The following is a 13,617-nucleotide window of genomic DNA, read 5'->3' as shown; positions in this document are numbered from 1 at the left end:
CTATGAGGCAGAAGCAGGATCATAGGTGATTAAGCAGGGTCCTCTTTTGAGAATCTTAGAAGAAAGGCAAAGAGATAACAAGGGAGACGAAAGCTATAGTCAAGAGATGAGTTTTGTTTGGTTGGTTTTAAATTGGTGAGATCTGAGCATGTGGAAGGGAAAATGCCACTGGAAAAGCAAAGATTATTAACATAGAAACGAAAAGCAAAAACAAAGTCATTCCCTAGTGAGATGGGAAGGAATGGGGTTTGAAAACCATGTGGAAGGCCTGGCTTTGAAGGGGTTGGTTCTATCAGAGTAAAGGAGAGGACTGTGGGCCACACCTACCTCCATTCTCCTCCTCACTGAAGAATCTCTCTTTGCAAGATGCTTGATATGCCTCATTCTCTCTCTTACAGCAGAGTCCCTGGGAACTGTGTGAGTCACTAAGCAAAGCATCAAAAACTTCAAAACCAATCTGATTGCCACACTGACCAAGTTGCACTGTTACAATTGACATGCTGAGCCACAAACTAGGTGTATTACCTCTAAAAACAACCTGTAATCGAAAAAAATAGGCTTTGAGAACTACTACATTACTAATAAGAACAAATAAAATGCCATATGTGTTAATTATATATCAATAAAAAGTCTTTTTTTTTTTTCCCCCTGAGATGGAGTCTTGCTTTGTCGCCCAGGCTAGAGTGCAGTGGCACACTCTCGGTTCACTGCAACCTCCGCCTCCCAGGTTCAAGCGATTCTCCTGCCTCAGTCTCCTGAGTAGCTGAGATTACAGGCACGTGCTCCCATGCCTGGCTAATTTTTGTATTCTTAGTAGAGACGGGGTTTCACCATGTTGGCCAGGTTGGTCTTGAACTCTTGACCTCGTGATCTGCCCACCGCGGCCTCCCAAAGTGCTGGGATTACAGGCGTGAGCCACCGCACCCGGCCCAAAAAGTCATTTTAAAATGCCACATACATATATAATGTTGGAGATGGAACAGCTGCATTGTCTAAGGAGCCAGTCATTCAAGGAAGTTATCTTACTCTCTATATGGTTTTGGGATTTGTGATTTACTGTACATGAATCCATTCATACACAGCTCAATAGTCTCCAAAATCTGATTTATACTCACTTTTTTCCTAAACATACATTTAAAACAAAACATTCTCCTCAGTTGAGGTGTGATCAAAGAAAAAAAGAGGCTGGGTGCCGTGGCTCACACCTGCAATGCCAGCATTTTGGGAGGCTGAGTTGGGAGGATCACGTTAGCCTGGCTGTTCTAGGCCTGGTCAACATGGCAAAACCCTGTTTGTACAAAAAATACAAACATTAGCTGGGCGTGGTGGTGTGCGCCTGCAGTCCAAGCTACTCAGGAGGCTGAGGTGGGAGGATCACCTGAGCCTGGGAGGTCAAGGCTGCAGTGAGCCAAGATGTTGCCACTGCACTCCAGCCTGGGTGACAGAGTGACATCCTCCTGTCTCAAACAAACAAAAAAAAGATTAAAAAATAAAAATAAAAACAAGACAAATGTCAATTGAAGAAATTAGTAGTACCACCCTTCACACCACAAGAACATGTAGAATGCAAAAGTGAGCTCAATATTGCACATTCAATTAACATTAATTTTCTCTCTTCTAAATATGACTTAGGCTTTCTCCACTAGTCTAGCCTGGTAACTTTAGTAAAACCTGTAAGAAAGATTTTGTGTTTAGCTCAGGTAGGACAGCAAGAAAGATGGAGCTTGGAGAAAGAAAACTATATGAAATATTAACCGGGCGCAATGGCTCATGCCCGTAATCTCAGTACTTTGGGAGGCCGAGGCGGGAGGATCACTTGAGCCCAGGGATTCCAGATCAGCCTGGGCAACATAGCGAGACCTTGTCTCCTTTTAAAAAAGAAAGAAAGCAAAAGAAATATTAGAGCAGGTCCTCATTATTTTTACCTAGGAAAATTGATAATTTTTGATAAAGACTTCACATCAGGTCTATGCAACACTGGAAATGAGCCGTGGGTTGTGAAGACAGACTCTGTGCTTAAAATGTCAAACGGCAAAGTAGGTATTTTATTATCCTCATTTTACAGATAAGGAAACTGAGGCTCTGAAAGGTTACTGACTTTTCCAAGGCCACGCCACAGAACTAGTAAACAGCAAAGCCAAAAGGTCTCCCGTTCCCCACGGGCCCCAGGAGTTCCCCACACGTAACACGACTCACCGCCAGATGCGGACAAGCACTTCTGTCCCGTTCAAACTTCGGACCAACCTACTCACCATGCGCATGCTCACTGTCAACACGAAACACCTGAGAACGAATGCGCATGTTCCATAAACGGGGAGTTTTTGTTGTGTATATATTTTTTCCTATTCAGAAAGATTAATTACGCATGTTCAATTTCAATTTACGAACTTCAGATATGGTACGCATGCTCAATGTCCACCGAAAGCTTTAGCTGACAATGCGCGTGCTCTAGTCTCCAAGCGCGGCTTCGGCTGGTGTTTTGCGCATGTTTCTGCCAGCACCTGGATCCTGGCGATAGTTCTGCGCATGTCTACTGCCCACAGTTTGGCTTCACGGAACCCTGTACGCATGCTCCTGCGCTGAACTTTAGGAGCCAGTCTAGGGCCTAGGCGCAGACGCACTGAGCCTAAGCAGCCGGTGATGGCGGCAGCGGCGGTGGTGGCTGCGGCGGGTCCGGGCCCATGAGGCGACGAAGGAGGCGGGACGGCTTTTACCCAGCGCCGGACTTCCGAGACAGGGAAGCTGAGGACATGGCAGGAGTGTTTGACATAGACCTGGACCAGCCAGAGGACGCGGGCTCAGAGGATGAGCTGGAGGAGGGGGTGAGGCCCGGGTCCCCGGGGGCCCGAGGTGACAGGGCCGGGGCGGCGGCGCGGGCGCAGGAAGCGCGGTGTGTCCTAGAGCGTGGAGACTCGGGGGGCTCCTGAGGAGCTGAGGGTCGCGCGGCCCGAGACAGGGGAGCGGGCGGGGCGGACATGGCCCTAGGTGTGAGGCCTCTGCGGGGCTCGCAGGTGCAGATCGCACCCTTAGCCCCAGGTCAGCGCAGCCCCGAACAGTCTGAAGGGGGAAAGAGAACGGACGCGTGGTCGATTCCTCCAGCTGCTGGACTTGAGTGTGGCGGGGCGCGGGTGGCGTGAGCGTGTGTTGGGGAGACGGGGGCTGCGCTTGCTGGGTGTCCCGTAAGTGCAGGTGAAGTGTGGAGGGTTTCCCTTCGAGTCTAGAATTTCAAGTATTAAATCTTCAGACCTCCCACAACCACCTCTCTTCTCGGCCTGTCGCTTCTCTCCTAGGAAGCGCTCAGCTGTTAGAAGTGACAGCTGAAAACTTCTGTCGGGAGTAGCACTGCCGCTGCTGTTACAGCCACCAGGAGTTTTATTTCGGGAGCAAGGGGGCTCTGCTGCATCTTCCAATCTTCCAGGGTTTGTTTGTTTGCTTTTTTTTTTTAAACCCCCTTCCGTGTGACTTTTTAAAACAAGCATTTATGAGGACACACGGCACTTGTAACCTTTCCCCAAGTTGAAGATGTCTGTATTTTTTTCAGAATAATTAATGTAATTTTGGGGTGAAAAAAAAAAACAGTGTTGACAGCCTTGATTTAGCTTGCCAGAAATAAGTTGCCTGAACAGAGACTTGTGAATGGTGGTATGAGGGCTTTCCTTGCTGTAATTTAGGGTACTAAATTTAGAATTGTATTTCCTAATGCATAGCTTGCTTTTACCTTGGCTGGCTTAGTGGTTTGTTAATCTTTATGGAATATCTTTTATTTTTCCCTAGATACATTTATCAAAAAATGACAAATTGCACTTTAAGTTCAAAAATGTTGTCATACTAAACCACTGATCCTGGACCAAATGATCATCAGTTGATAACCTCTTGGTAGTTTTGCATCTGAATTCCAATGTCTAGTTGAATACATGGGTTAATGACTGATGTTAGATGTTTGCTCTAATTACATAGGGGCTTCCTTTCCCTTGCCTCACCCTCGTTTTTTTCCTCTGACACCTGCCCTACTGTTGACAAAAGATTGAGATGGTATATATAAAGAACTTTGAACACTTTAAGAAACTAAGTGGCCTAAAATAATACTGTTCTTTATGTTTGTTTTGTTTTGTTTTGTTTTGAGACTAGGTCTCACTCTATTGCCCAGGCTAGAATGCAATGGTGCGATCTCAGCTCACTGCAATCCCAGCCTCCTCAGTTCAAGCGATTGTCATGCCTCAGCCTCCCGAGTAGCTGGGATTACCGGCATGCGCCACCACGCCTGGCTAATTTTTGTATTTTTAGTAGAGATGGGGTTTCACCGTATTGGCCAGGCTCGTCTTGAACTCCTGACCCCAAATGATCCACCAGCCTTGGCCTCCCAAAATGCTGGGATTACACCTATAAAGGTGTAAATCACCGTACCTGGCCAATACTGTTCTTTTCATAATCAAATGAGACTAAATCAAAATCACATGGTTTAGAAAGTGGATATTGAGGTGTGTGCTTTTTCTTTTCTTTCTTTCTTTTTTTTTTTTGAGACAGTCTTGCTCTGTCACCCAGGCTGGAGTGCAGTGGCGTAATCTCGGCTCACTGCAACCTCTGTCTCCCGGGTTCAAGCAATTCTCTTGCCTCAGCCTCCTGAGTAGCTGGGACTACAGGTGCATGCCACCACACCTGGCTGATTTTTTGTATTTTTAGTAGAGATGGGGTTTCACTGTTAGCCAGGATGGTCTCCATCTCTTGACCTTGTGATCCGCCCACCTTGGCCTCCCAAAGTGCTGGGATTATAGGCGTGAGCCACCGCACCTGGCTTTTTTTTGAGACAGGGTCTCCCTCTGTCTCCCAGGCTAGAGTGCAGTGCCGCGATCTTGGCTCGCTGCAGCCTCTGCCTCCCGGGTTCAAGCGATTCTCCTGTCTCAGCCTCCTGAGCAGCTGGGATTACAGGGGCATGCCACATCACCCCGCTAATTTTTTGTATTTTAGTAGAGACGGGATTTCACCATGTGGCCCAGGCTGGTCTTGAACTTCTGACCTCAGGTGATCACCTGCCTCGGTCTCCCAAAGTGCTGGGATTATAGGTGTGAGCCACCCAACCAGACTTTTTATTTTATTTTATTTTATTTTAATTTTTTCTGAGACAGTCTCACTGTGTAGTCCAAGCTGGAGTGCAGTGAACCGATCTCCGCTCACTGCAGCCTCAGCCTCCCGGGCTCAAGCGATTCTCGTGCCTCAGCCTTCTGAGTAGCTGGGACTACAGGCGCGCACCACCACGCCTGGCTAATTGTTTGTATTTTAGTAGAGATGGGGTTTCACCATGTTGCCCAGGGTGGTCCTGAACTCCTGAGCTCCAGTGATCCACCCGTCTTGGACTCCCAAAGTGCTGGGATTACAGGTGTGAGCCACTGTGCCCGGCCGGTGTGTGCTTTTTTAATGATGTTTTCATACGGAATTCCAGTTAGCCTCTTAATCGAACATAATGGTACACTAAATACAATGGGAAACAAATATGAGATTACTTTCATTATGTATACCATATACCATACTCTTATCAGTTATGTTGGTTCCCTATGACAGTGGCTTTGGAGCAGAGCACGGGAGAAAACTGGATAGGAAGGTGCTTTGTATCTTCATTATTGAACTGATAGAATTTCCAGAATGGGTTTATTCTTTTTTTTTTTTTTTTTTTTTTTTTTTGAGACGAAGTCTTCTTGTTCTCTTCGCCCAGGCTGGAGTGCAATGGTGCAATCTCGGCTCACCGCAGCCTCCACTTCCCAGATTCAAGCGATTCTCCTGCCTCAGCCTCCCGAGTAGCTGGGATTACAGGTGCCCGCCACCAGGCCTGGCTAATTTTTGTATTTTTAGTAGAGACGGGGTTTCTCCATTTTGGTCAGGCTGGTCCGGAACTTCCAACCTCAGGTGATCTGCCCACCTCAGCCTCCAGAAATGCTGGGATTACAGGTGTGAGCCACTACGCCCGGCCAGGTTTATTCTTTTTTGAAAGTACAATACTGCATTAAAATTCCTGTATGAACTGGGACTTTTTCTTTTCACTTTCTTGTTGTGTTTCAAGAGCAATAGGTGTTCCAGGGCTTTTGTCCTGCTGGGTACAAGCAAGTAGGATTTTGAGAGGGTATGAGGAGGAGGTCAGAAAAATTGGTGGAAATAGGAAAGAGAAAGAAATATAGACCCGACCTTGGGGAGAGAAAGTTTGGGGAAAGAGCAAAGGCAATTTAAGAGGATTTTGGGCCGGGCACGGTGGCTCAAGCCTGTAATCCCAGCACTTTGGGAGGCCGAGACGGGTGGATCACGAGGTCAGGAGATCGAGACCATCCTGGCTAACACGGTGAAACCCCGTCTCTACTAAGAAATACAAAAAACTAGCCGGGCGAGGTGGCGGGCGCCTGTAGTCCCAGCTACTCGGGAGGCTGAGGCCGGAGAATGGCGTGAACCCGGGAGGTGGAGCTTGCAGTGAGCTGAGATCCGGCCACTGCACTCTAGCCTGGGCTACAGAGCGAGACTCCGTCTCAAAAAAAAAAAAAAAAAAAAAAAAAAAAAAAGAGGATTTTGAGGAAGAGACTTCTGTAAAATATGTCTTAGCAACACTTTTTGGAGTTGAAAATGTTTCTTTTTAGTGTGTTATTCTAAGAGGTGCCTCAGGATGGATAATGGAAGATTTGGAGTAGAATTGGGTTGGCAATCCAAGGAGATTCAGTGACATCCAGATTACCCTGAAATTTAAAAAAAAAAAAAATTCTGGAAAATGAGAGAAGTTTAGATTCTTAGAAAATCTTCTTTTTTTTTTTTTTTTTTTTTTTTTTTTGAGACAGAGTCTTGCTCTGTCGCCCAGGCTGGAGTGCAGTGGCCGGATCTCAGCTCACTGCAAGCTCCGCCTCCCGGGTCCACACCATTCTCCTGCCTCAGCCTCCCGAGTAGCTGGGACCACAGGCGCCCGCCACCTCGCCCGGCTAGTTTTTTGTATTTTTTTAGTAGAGATGGGGTTTCACCGTGTTAGCCAGGCTGGTCTCGATCTCCTGACCTCGTGATCCACCCGTCTCGGCCTCCCAAAGTGCTGGGATTACAGGCTTGAGCCACCGCGCACGGCCTAGAAAATCTTCTAATAGTTCTATTTGTGAATTTATAGCCTTTATTTATTACACAAAGTTTTTAACCATTGGTGCATATCAGAGTAGTCTTCTTCATTTTATAGTAAGGAAGCTGAGGCATGGGCCAGATGATAGCCAAAGATTGCACAGTGGTAGTGTCTTCTGACTCAATTCAGCAAGCTTCATTGCACGGGTTCTTCACTGCATTTACTAGTCATGTTTATAAAGTTCCTCTTTGTGGTATGTCAAAAGTGAATTCAGATTCCTTTGGCCATACTCACTCTGTGATCTGGAGTAAATTCCTTAATCTCAGACATTTTCTGTAACATGAGGGTTACATGAAATAAGTACATAAAGTACAGTACTCTCAAAATATCCTGGTGTATTAAGCCATTAGCTAGTTCACAGAAATACAGCTTGTCTTGTTATTGCTAAGGAACCAATCATTCAGATTTACCCTCATATGCCTAGAGACTTAATAATTGCAGTTAAACTAGAGGTGCTGTAGTTTTACAACTGTAGTATCATAGTGTGTATTTTTTTAAAAAATAATTGATCCCATTTAGAGAGGTGTGCCTTTCAAGGTACATTACAGAGTGACTATGCATTAGTAAATATAGGTATTTACATAGTTTATTTAATTCATCAGAGATTAAAAGATGAGGAGACTAAACTGATACATTTATGGACAAAGTTGAATATCTGCTACCTAACTTAAAAAAGATCGTGTTTAAGGCTGGGCTCAGTGGCTCACGCCTGTAATCCCAGCACTTTGGGAGGCCGAGGCAAGTGGATCACAAGGTCAGGAGCTGGAGACCAGCCTCACCAATATGGTGAAACTCAGTCTCTACTAAAAATACAAAAATTAGCTGGTCATGGTGGTGCACACCTCTAGTCCCAGCTACTCAGGAGGCTGAGACAGGAGAATCTCTTGAACCCGGGAGGTGGAGGTTGCAGTGAGCCGAGATCACACCACTGCACTCCAGCCTGGGTGACAGAGTGAGACTCCATCTCAGAAAAAAAAAAAAAAAGATTCTGTTTAAATATCTCAGAGGAATATAATCAAAGCCTATTGGTAAGAGGGGAGTTTTTGGGGGAAGGGTGTCTTTTTTGTTTGTTTTTTTGTTTCACTGTTGATGATATCATTTGGGGTAGTGAATTGAAACTAAGGAGAAGTTTTCCTTCAGAGAATTTAATTAGATTGCAAAAATATTGGAATCTTCTCTGCTCTCTGTAGCATTAAGAGTAGTAGAAAACTGTAATGCAATTTAAAAAATTCTCACTTTGTACTGTAATTCAGAATTTGAAATAATCTCATATTTGAAGTAAGCAAATATGAGATTACTTTCATTATGTATACCATGTACCATACTCTTATCAGTTACGTTGGTTCTCTGTGACAGTGGCTTTGGAGCAGGGCATGGGAGAAAACTGGATAGGAAGGTGCTTTGTATCTTCATTAGTTGAACTGATAGAATTTCCAGAATGGGTTTATTCTCTTTTTTTTGTTTGTTTTGAGACGGAGTCTTCTTGTTCTGTTCGCCCAGGCTAGAGTGCAATGGCACAATCTTGGCTCACTGCAGCCTCCACTTCCCGAATTCAAGCGATTCTCCTGCCTCAGCCTCCCGAGTAGCTGGGATTACAGGTGCCCGCCATGATACCCAGCTAATTTTTTGTATTTTTTGGTAGAGACAGGGTTTCACCATGTTGGCCAGGCTGGTCTCGAACTCCTGGCCTCAGGTGATACACCCGCCTCGGCCTCCCAAAGTGCTGGGATTGTAGGTGTGAGCCACTGTGCCTGGCCACAGCAACTATTTTTTAAATAACCCAAGAGTTTAGGCAAAGTTCTACCCTTTCTTCCATTTCCTCTAAGTTACTGAATCTTGTCAATCCTAATGAACACAGCAAAGACATTGGATAGGCCCTTAAAGCTTAAGGCAGCAGAAAAAAATTAGGAGTAAAGAGTTTCCTGGCCATTTGGGAGGCCGAGGCAGGTAGATCACCTGAGGTCAGGAGTTTGAGACCAGCCTGGCCAACATGGTGAAAACCCCGTCTCTATTAAAAATAAAAAAAATCAGCCAGGCCTGGTGTCAGGCACCTGTAATCCCAGCTACTTGGGAGGCTGAGGCAGGAGAATCGCTTGAACCCAGGAGGCGGAGGTTGCAGTGAGCCAAGATCGTGCCATTGCACTCCAGCCTGGGGGACAAGAGCGAGACTTCATCTCAAGAAAAAAAAAAAGGAGTAAAGAGTTTCCTGTGAAAGAGAGTTGTCAGTATGTATTACGTAATGTTAGCTGACACTTCTTGTGTGAGATTTCTAAAGGTAATACTGAGTAGCAGAAAAGACTTGTGCCTCAAGTGCTTCTGTCCTAGACGGTAATGGTAAAAGTTACTAGCACAATATGCAGGTGCCAGCATTACAGGTCTGGCCAGCTCAGGAAATGAAACATAGCTACAGGGCATGTCTTGTGAGGTGGCTTCAAAATCATGGTTCAGTCTTAACTACTCTGTAGTCTTTAATTTAGAATTAAATAAAACTAACATTAAAGAAAAAACAATTATGTCATACCAGGTTTATCACATCTGAAAGAAGTTAGTCTTTTGTCATAAAAGTGAAGCCATCCTAGGTGATTATATAGGGCAACAAAGACAAAAAAACCTTTAACCATGACCACCCCCATATCCCACACACAAAAGAAACTGTATTCGGTTAAAATGGTGAGAATTGGTTTTATTCCTCTTGATACTGCCCCATCTCTTTGCCTGTGTATAATCATGAAATGTACATTGCTAGTATTACATGTTATTGTGATTTGTTCACACCGTGAGTGAGTTATGACTAAAAGTTTGTGTTTTGGGGGCATTTGAACATTTATTCTATAAGAATACTATCAATTTTTGGCTGGGTATGATGGCTCATGCCTGTAGTCCCAGAACTTTGGGAAGCTAAGGTGGAAGGATCATTTGAGGCCAAGAGTTTGAGACCAAGCTGGCCAACAAAACAAGACCCCATCTGTACAAAAAATTAAAAAAATAAATAGTGGGCATAGTAGCACACACCTGGCCCTAGTGACTCCAGAGGCTGAGAAGAGATGATCACTTGAGCCCAGGAGTTTGAGGATGCAATGAGCTGTGATCCTACCACAGCACTCCAGCCTGGGTGACAGAAATCTAGTTGCTAAACACACACACACACACACACACACACACACACACACACACACACACACACACATCTGTTTTTGTTGTGTATGTTGGCTGTGTACTGGTAGTTTTGAAGAAAGATTATTCACTTTAATATCTTAATTACTCTAAAATTTGGACATGGTTGCTTAAAGACTTGTAATTTTTTTTTTTTTTTTTTGAGACGGAGTCTCGCTCTGTCGCCCAGGCTGGAGTGCAGTGGCGCAATCTCGGCTCACTGCAAGCTCCGCCTCCCGGGTTCACGCCATTCTCCTGCCTCAGCCTCCCGAGTAGCTGGGACTACAGGCGCCCGCCACTGCGCCTGGCTAATTTTTTCTATTTTTAGTAGAGACGGAGTTTCACCATGGTCTCGATCTCCTGACCTTGTGATCCGCCCGCCTCGGCCTCCCAAAGTGCTGGGATTACAGGCGTGAGCCACCGCGCCCGGCCAAGACTTGTAATTTTTTAGAGTCTATTTTCTTTTCTTGAGATGGAGTCTCACTTTTGTCACCCAGCCGGGAGTGCGGTGGCGCGAACTCGGCTCACTGCAGCCTCCGCCTCCTGGATTCAAGCGATTCTCCTGCCTCAGCTTCCCAAGTAGCTGGGATTACGGGTGCCCACCACCAGGCCCAGCTAATCTTTGTATTTTTAGTAGAGACGGGGTTTCTCCATGTTGGCCAGGCTGATCTCGAACTCCCGACCTCAGGTGATCCGCCCGCCTCAGCCCCAATGTGTTGGGATTACAGGCGTGAGCCACGCACCTGGCCTAGATTCTATTTTCAATTAGTTGGTATCCTTTCGTGTAAACTGAGAGTTCATAATCAGGTTAGATTCATTTTAAAGCTATATATTGTAACGTCAATAACTGAAATTCTGCTGCCAAGTTTTTTATTCTTTGTTTCTACAATTCAGTGACTTTGAGTATATTTACAGAGTTTTGCAACCCTCACCACGATTAGGTTTTAGAAATTTTTACCACTCGGCCGGGCACAGTGGCTCAGGCCTGTAATCCCAGCACTTTGGGAGGCCAAGGCAGATGGATCACCTGAGGTTGGGAGTTCGAGACCAGCCTGGCCAACAGGGTGAAATCCCGTCTCTACTAATAATACAAAAATACCCAGACGTGGTGGTGCATGCCTATAATCCTAGCTACTTGGGAGACTTAGGCAGGAGAATCGTTTGAACCCGGGAGGCGGAGGTTCCCGTGAGCCGAGATTGCGCCACTGCACTCCAGCCTGGGCGAGAGAGTCAGACCCTGTCTTTTTTTTTTTTTTTTTTGAGACAGAGTCTCACTCTGTCACCCAGGCTGGAGTGCAGTGGCACTATCTCAGCTCATTGCAAGCTCCACCTCCCGGGTTCACGCATTCTCCTGCCTCATAGCTGGGACTACAGGCGCCTGCTACCACGCCTGACTAATTTTTTTCTATTTTTAGTAGAGACGAGGTTTCACCGTGTTAGGCAGGATGGTCTCAATCTTCTGACCTCGTGATCTGCCCACCTCGGCCTCCCAAAGTGCTGGGATTACGGGCGTGAGCCACCACGCCCGGCTGAGACCCCATCTTTAAAAAAAAAAAACATTTTACCACCCTCTAAAGGAATTTTGGGGCCGGGCGTGGTGGCTCACGCCTGTAATCCCAGCACTTTGGGAGGCCAAGGCAGATGGATCCCATGAGCCTAGGAATTTGAAATCAGCCTGGGCAACATAACAAGACTCTGTCTCTGGAGGAAAAAAAAAAAAACTTTTGGCCTATTTTGTTATTTCTGATTCTCACCCTCAGCCCCAGCCAACTAACTAATCTATTTCTCATCTCTATAGATTTGGCTTTTCCAGGCCCAGTATGGTGGCTCATACCTGTGATCCCAACAATTTGGGAGGCCATGGCAGGAGGATCACTTGAGACCAGCCTGGGCAACATAGTGAGACCCCGTCTCTATGAAAAATAGAAAAAAATTATCCAGCTTGGTGCGTGCCTGTAGCCTCAGCTACTTGGAAGGCTGAGGTTAGATGATCGCTTGAGTCTCCAAGGTTGAGTTTGTGGTGATCCTGCCACTGCACTTCAAAACCTGGGCAACAGAATGAGACCCTGTCTCTAAAAAAAAAAAAAAGCTTTTTCTGGACATTCCATACAAATGGAAAAATGGAATCACATAGTGTATGACCTTTTATATTTGGTGGCCTTCCTTTTTTTTTTTTTTTTTTTTTTTGAGACAGAGTCTCACTCTTCACCTACGCTGGAGTGCAGTAGTGTGATGTCTGCTCACTGCTACCTCTGCCTCCCGGGTTCAAGTAATTCTCCTGCCTCACCCTCCTGAGTAGCTGGAACTACAGGCGTGCGCCACCACACCTGGCTAATTTTTGTATTTTTAGTAGAGATGGGGTTTTGCCGTGTTAGCCAGGCTGATCTGAAACTCCTGACCTCATGTGATCTGCCTGCCTCGGCCTCCCAAAGTGCTGGGATTACAGGCGTGAGCCACAGCACCCAGATGCTTCTTTCACTTAACATAATGTTTTTGAAGATCATCTATGTTGTAACATGTATCAGTACTTCATTTCTTTTTAGGGCCAAATAGTTATTCCATTGTATGGCTACAATGCATTTTGTTTATCCATTCACCAGTTGATGTTCATTTGAGTTATTCAGATGTTCACTTGAATTGTGAATTAAGCACTTTTTGTTTCTTTTTTTTTTTTTTGGAGATAGGATCTCGCTCTGTTGCCCATGCTCTAGTGCAGTGGCGTGAAACAGCTCGCTGCAGCTTTGCCCTCCTGGGCTGAAGTAATTCTCCTGCCTCAGTCTCTCATGTAGCTGGGACCACAGGCATGTGCTACCATTGCCAGCTAGTTTTTGATTTGTTGCAGAGTTGGGGGTCTCGTGATTTTGTCCAGGTTGTTTGTTTGTTTGTTTTTGGAGATGGAGTCTTGCTCTGTCGCCCAGATTGGAGTGCAGTGGCATGATCTCGGCTCAATGCAACCTCCACCTCCTGGGTCCAAGCGATTCTTCTGCCTCAGCCTCCCGAGCTGGGACTATAGGCGCGCACCACCATGCCCAACTATTTTTTGGATTTTTAGTAGAGACGGAGTTTCACCGCGTTGGCCAGGCTGGTCTCGTACTCCTGACCTCGTGATCTGCCTGCCTTGGCCTCCCAAAGTGCTGGGATTACAGGCGTGAGCCACCATGCCCAGCCCCAGGTAGGTTTTAAACTCCTGGCCTCAAGCAGTTCTTCTGCCTCTGCCTCCCAAAGTGTTGGGATTATAGGCATGAGCCACCTCGCCTGCTGAAAAAAGCTTTTAGAAGGCTGAGTGTGGGGCTCGTGCCTATAATCCCAGCACTTTGGGAGGCTGAGGCCAG

The 13,617-nt window shown here is 46.0% G+C and overlaps 4 protein-coding genes across 16 annotated transcripts in view; 1 reads left to right on the top strand and 3 right to left on the bottom strand.

Moving 5' to 3' along the window:
• The window catches only part of TUBD1 (tubulin delta 1), a 31,890-nt gene extending 29,425 nt beyond the window's left edge, over positions 1 to 2,465 (bottom strand). For 2 of the 5 annotated variants that reach the window (XM_050764724.1, XM_050764726.1), the window contains exons 1-2: positions 2,253 to 2,463; positions 328 to 538 (exon numbers count right to left, since the gene is read on the bottom strand). In XM_050764724.1, coding sequence (XP_050620681.1) covers positions 328 to 538; positions 2,253 to 2,261 — 220 coding nt within the window. In that variant the 5' untranslated portion in view covers positions 2,262 to 2,463. Of the gene's footprint in view, positions 1 to 327; positions 539 to 2,196 lie in introns of those variants that run through there. The other 3 variants (XM_050764725.1, XM_050764727.1, XM_050764728.1) reach the window with 3 other exon arrangements.
• PTRH2 (peptidyl-tRNA hydrolase 2) overlaps positions 1 to 13,617 on the bottom strand; it is a 1,137,200-nt gene that overhangs the window by 196,674 nt on the left and 926,909 nt on the right. The gene's annotated exons all lie outside the window — the stretch shown is intronic.
• The window catches only part of SKA2 (spindle and kinetochore associated complex subunit 2), a 976,874-nt gene that overhangs the window by 776,298 nt on the left and 186,959 nt on the right, over positions 1 to 13,617 (bottom strand). The gene's annotated exons all lie outside the window — the stretch shown is intronic.
• The window catches only part of RPS6KB1 (ribosomal protein S6 kinase B1), a 99,956-nt gene that overhangs the window by 37,199 nt on the left and 49,140 nt on the right, over positions 1 to 13,617 (top strand). Inside the window, exon 2 of one of the 2 annotated variants that reach the window (XM_050764702.1) lies at positions 2,614 to 2,822. In XM_050764702.1, coding sequence (XP_050620659.1) covers positions 2,682 to 2,822 — 141 coding nt within the window. In that variant the 5' untranslated portion in view covers positions 2,614 to 2,681. Of the gene's footprint in view, positions 1 to 2,613; positions 2,823 to 3,306; positions 3,420 to 13,617 lie in introns of those variants that run through there. The other variant, XM_050764703.1, reaches the window with a different exon arrangement.

Source organism: Macaca thibetana, chromosome 16 (assembly GCF_024542745.1).
Source record: "Macaca thibetana thibetana isolate TM-01 chromosome 16, ASM2454274v1, whole genome shotgun sequence".
NCBI classification, from domain to species: domain Eukaryota; kingdom Metazoa; phylum Chordata; class Mammalia; order Primates; family Cercopithecidae; genus Macaca; species Macaca thibetana.
Note: the sequence above shows the minus strand (reverse complement) of the source record. Positions and strands in the feature narration are given on the sequence as shown.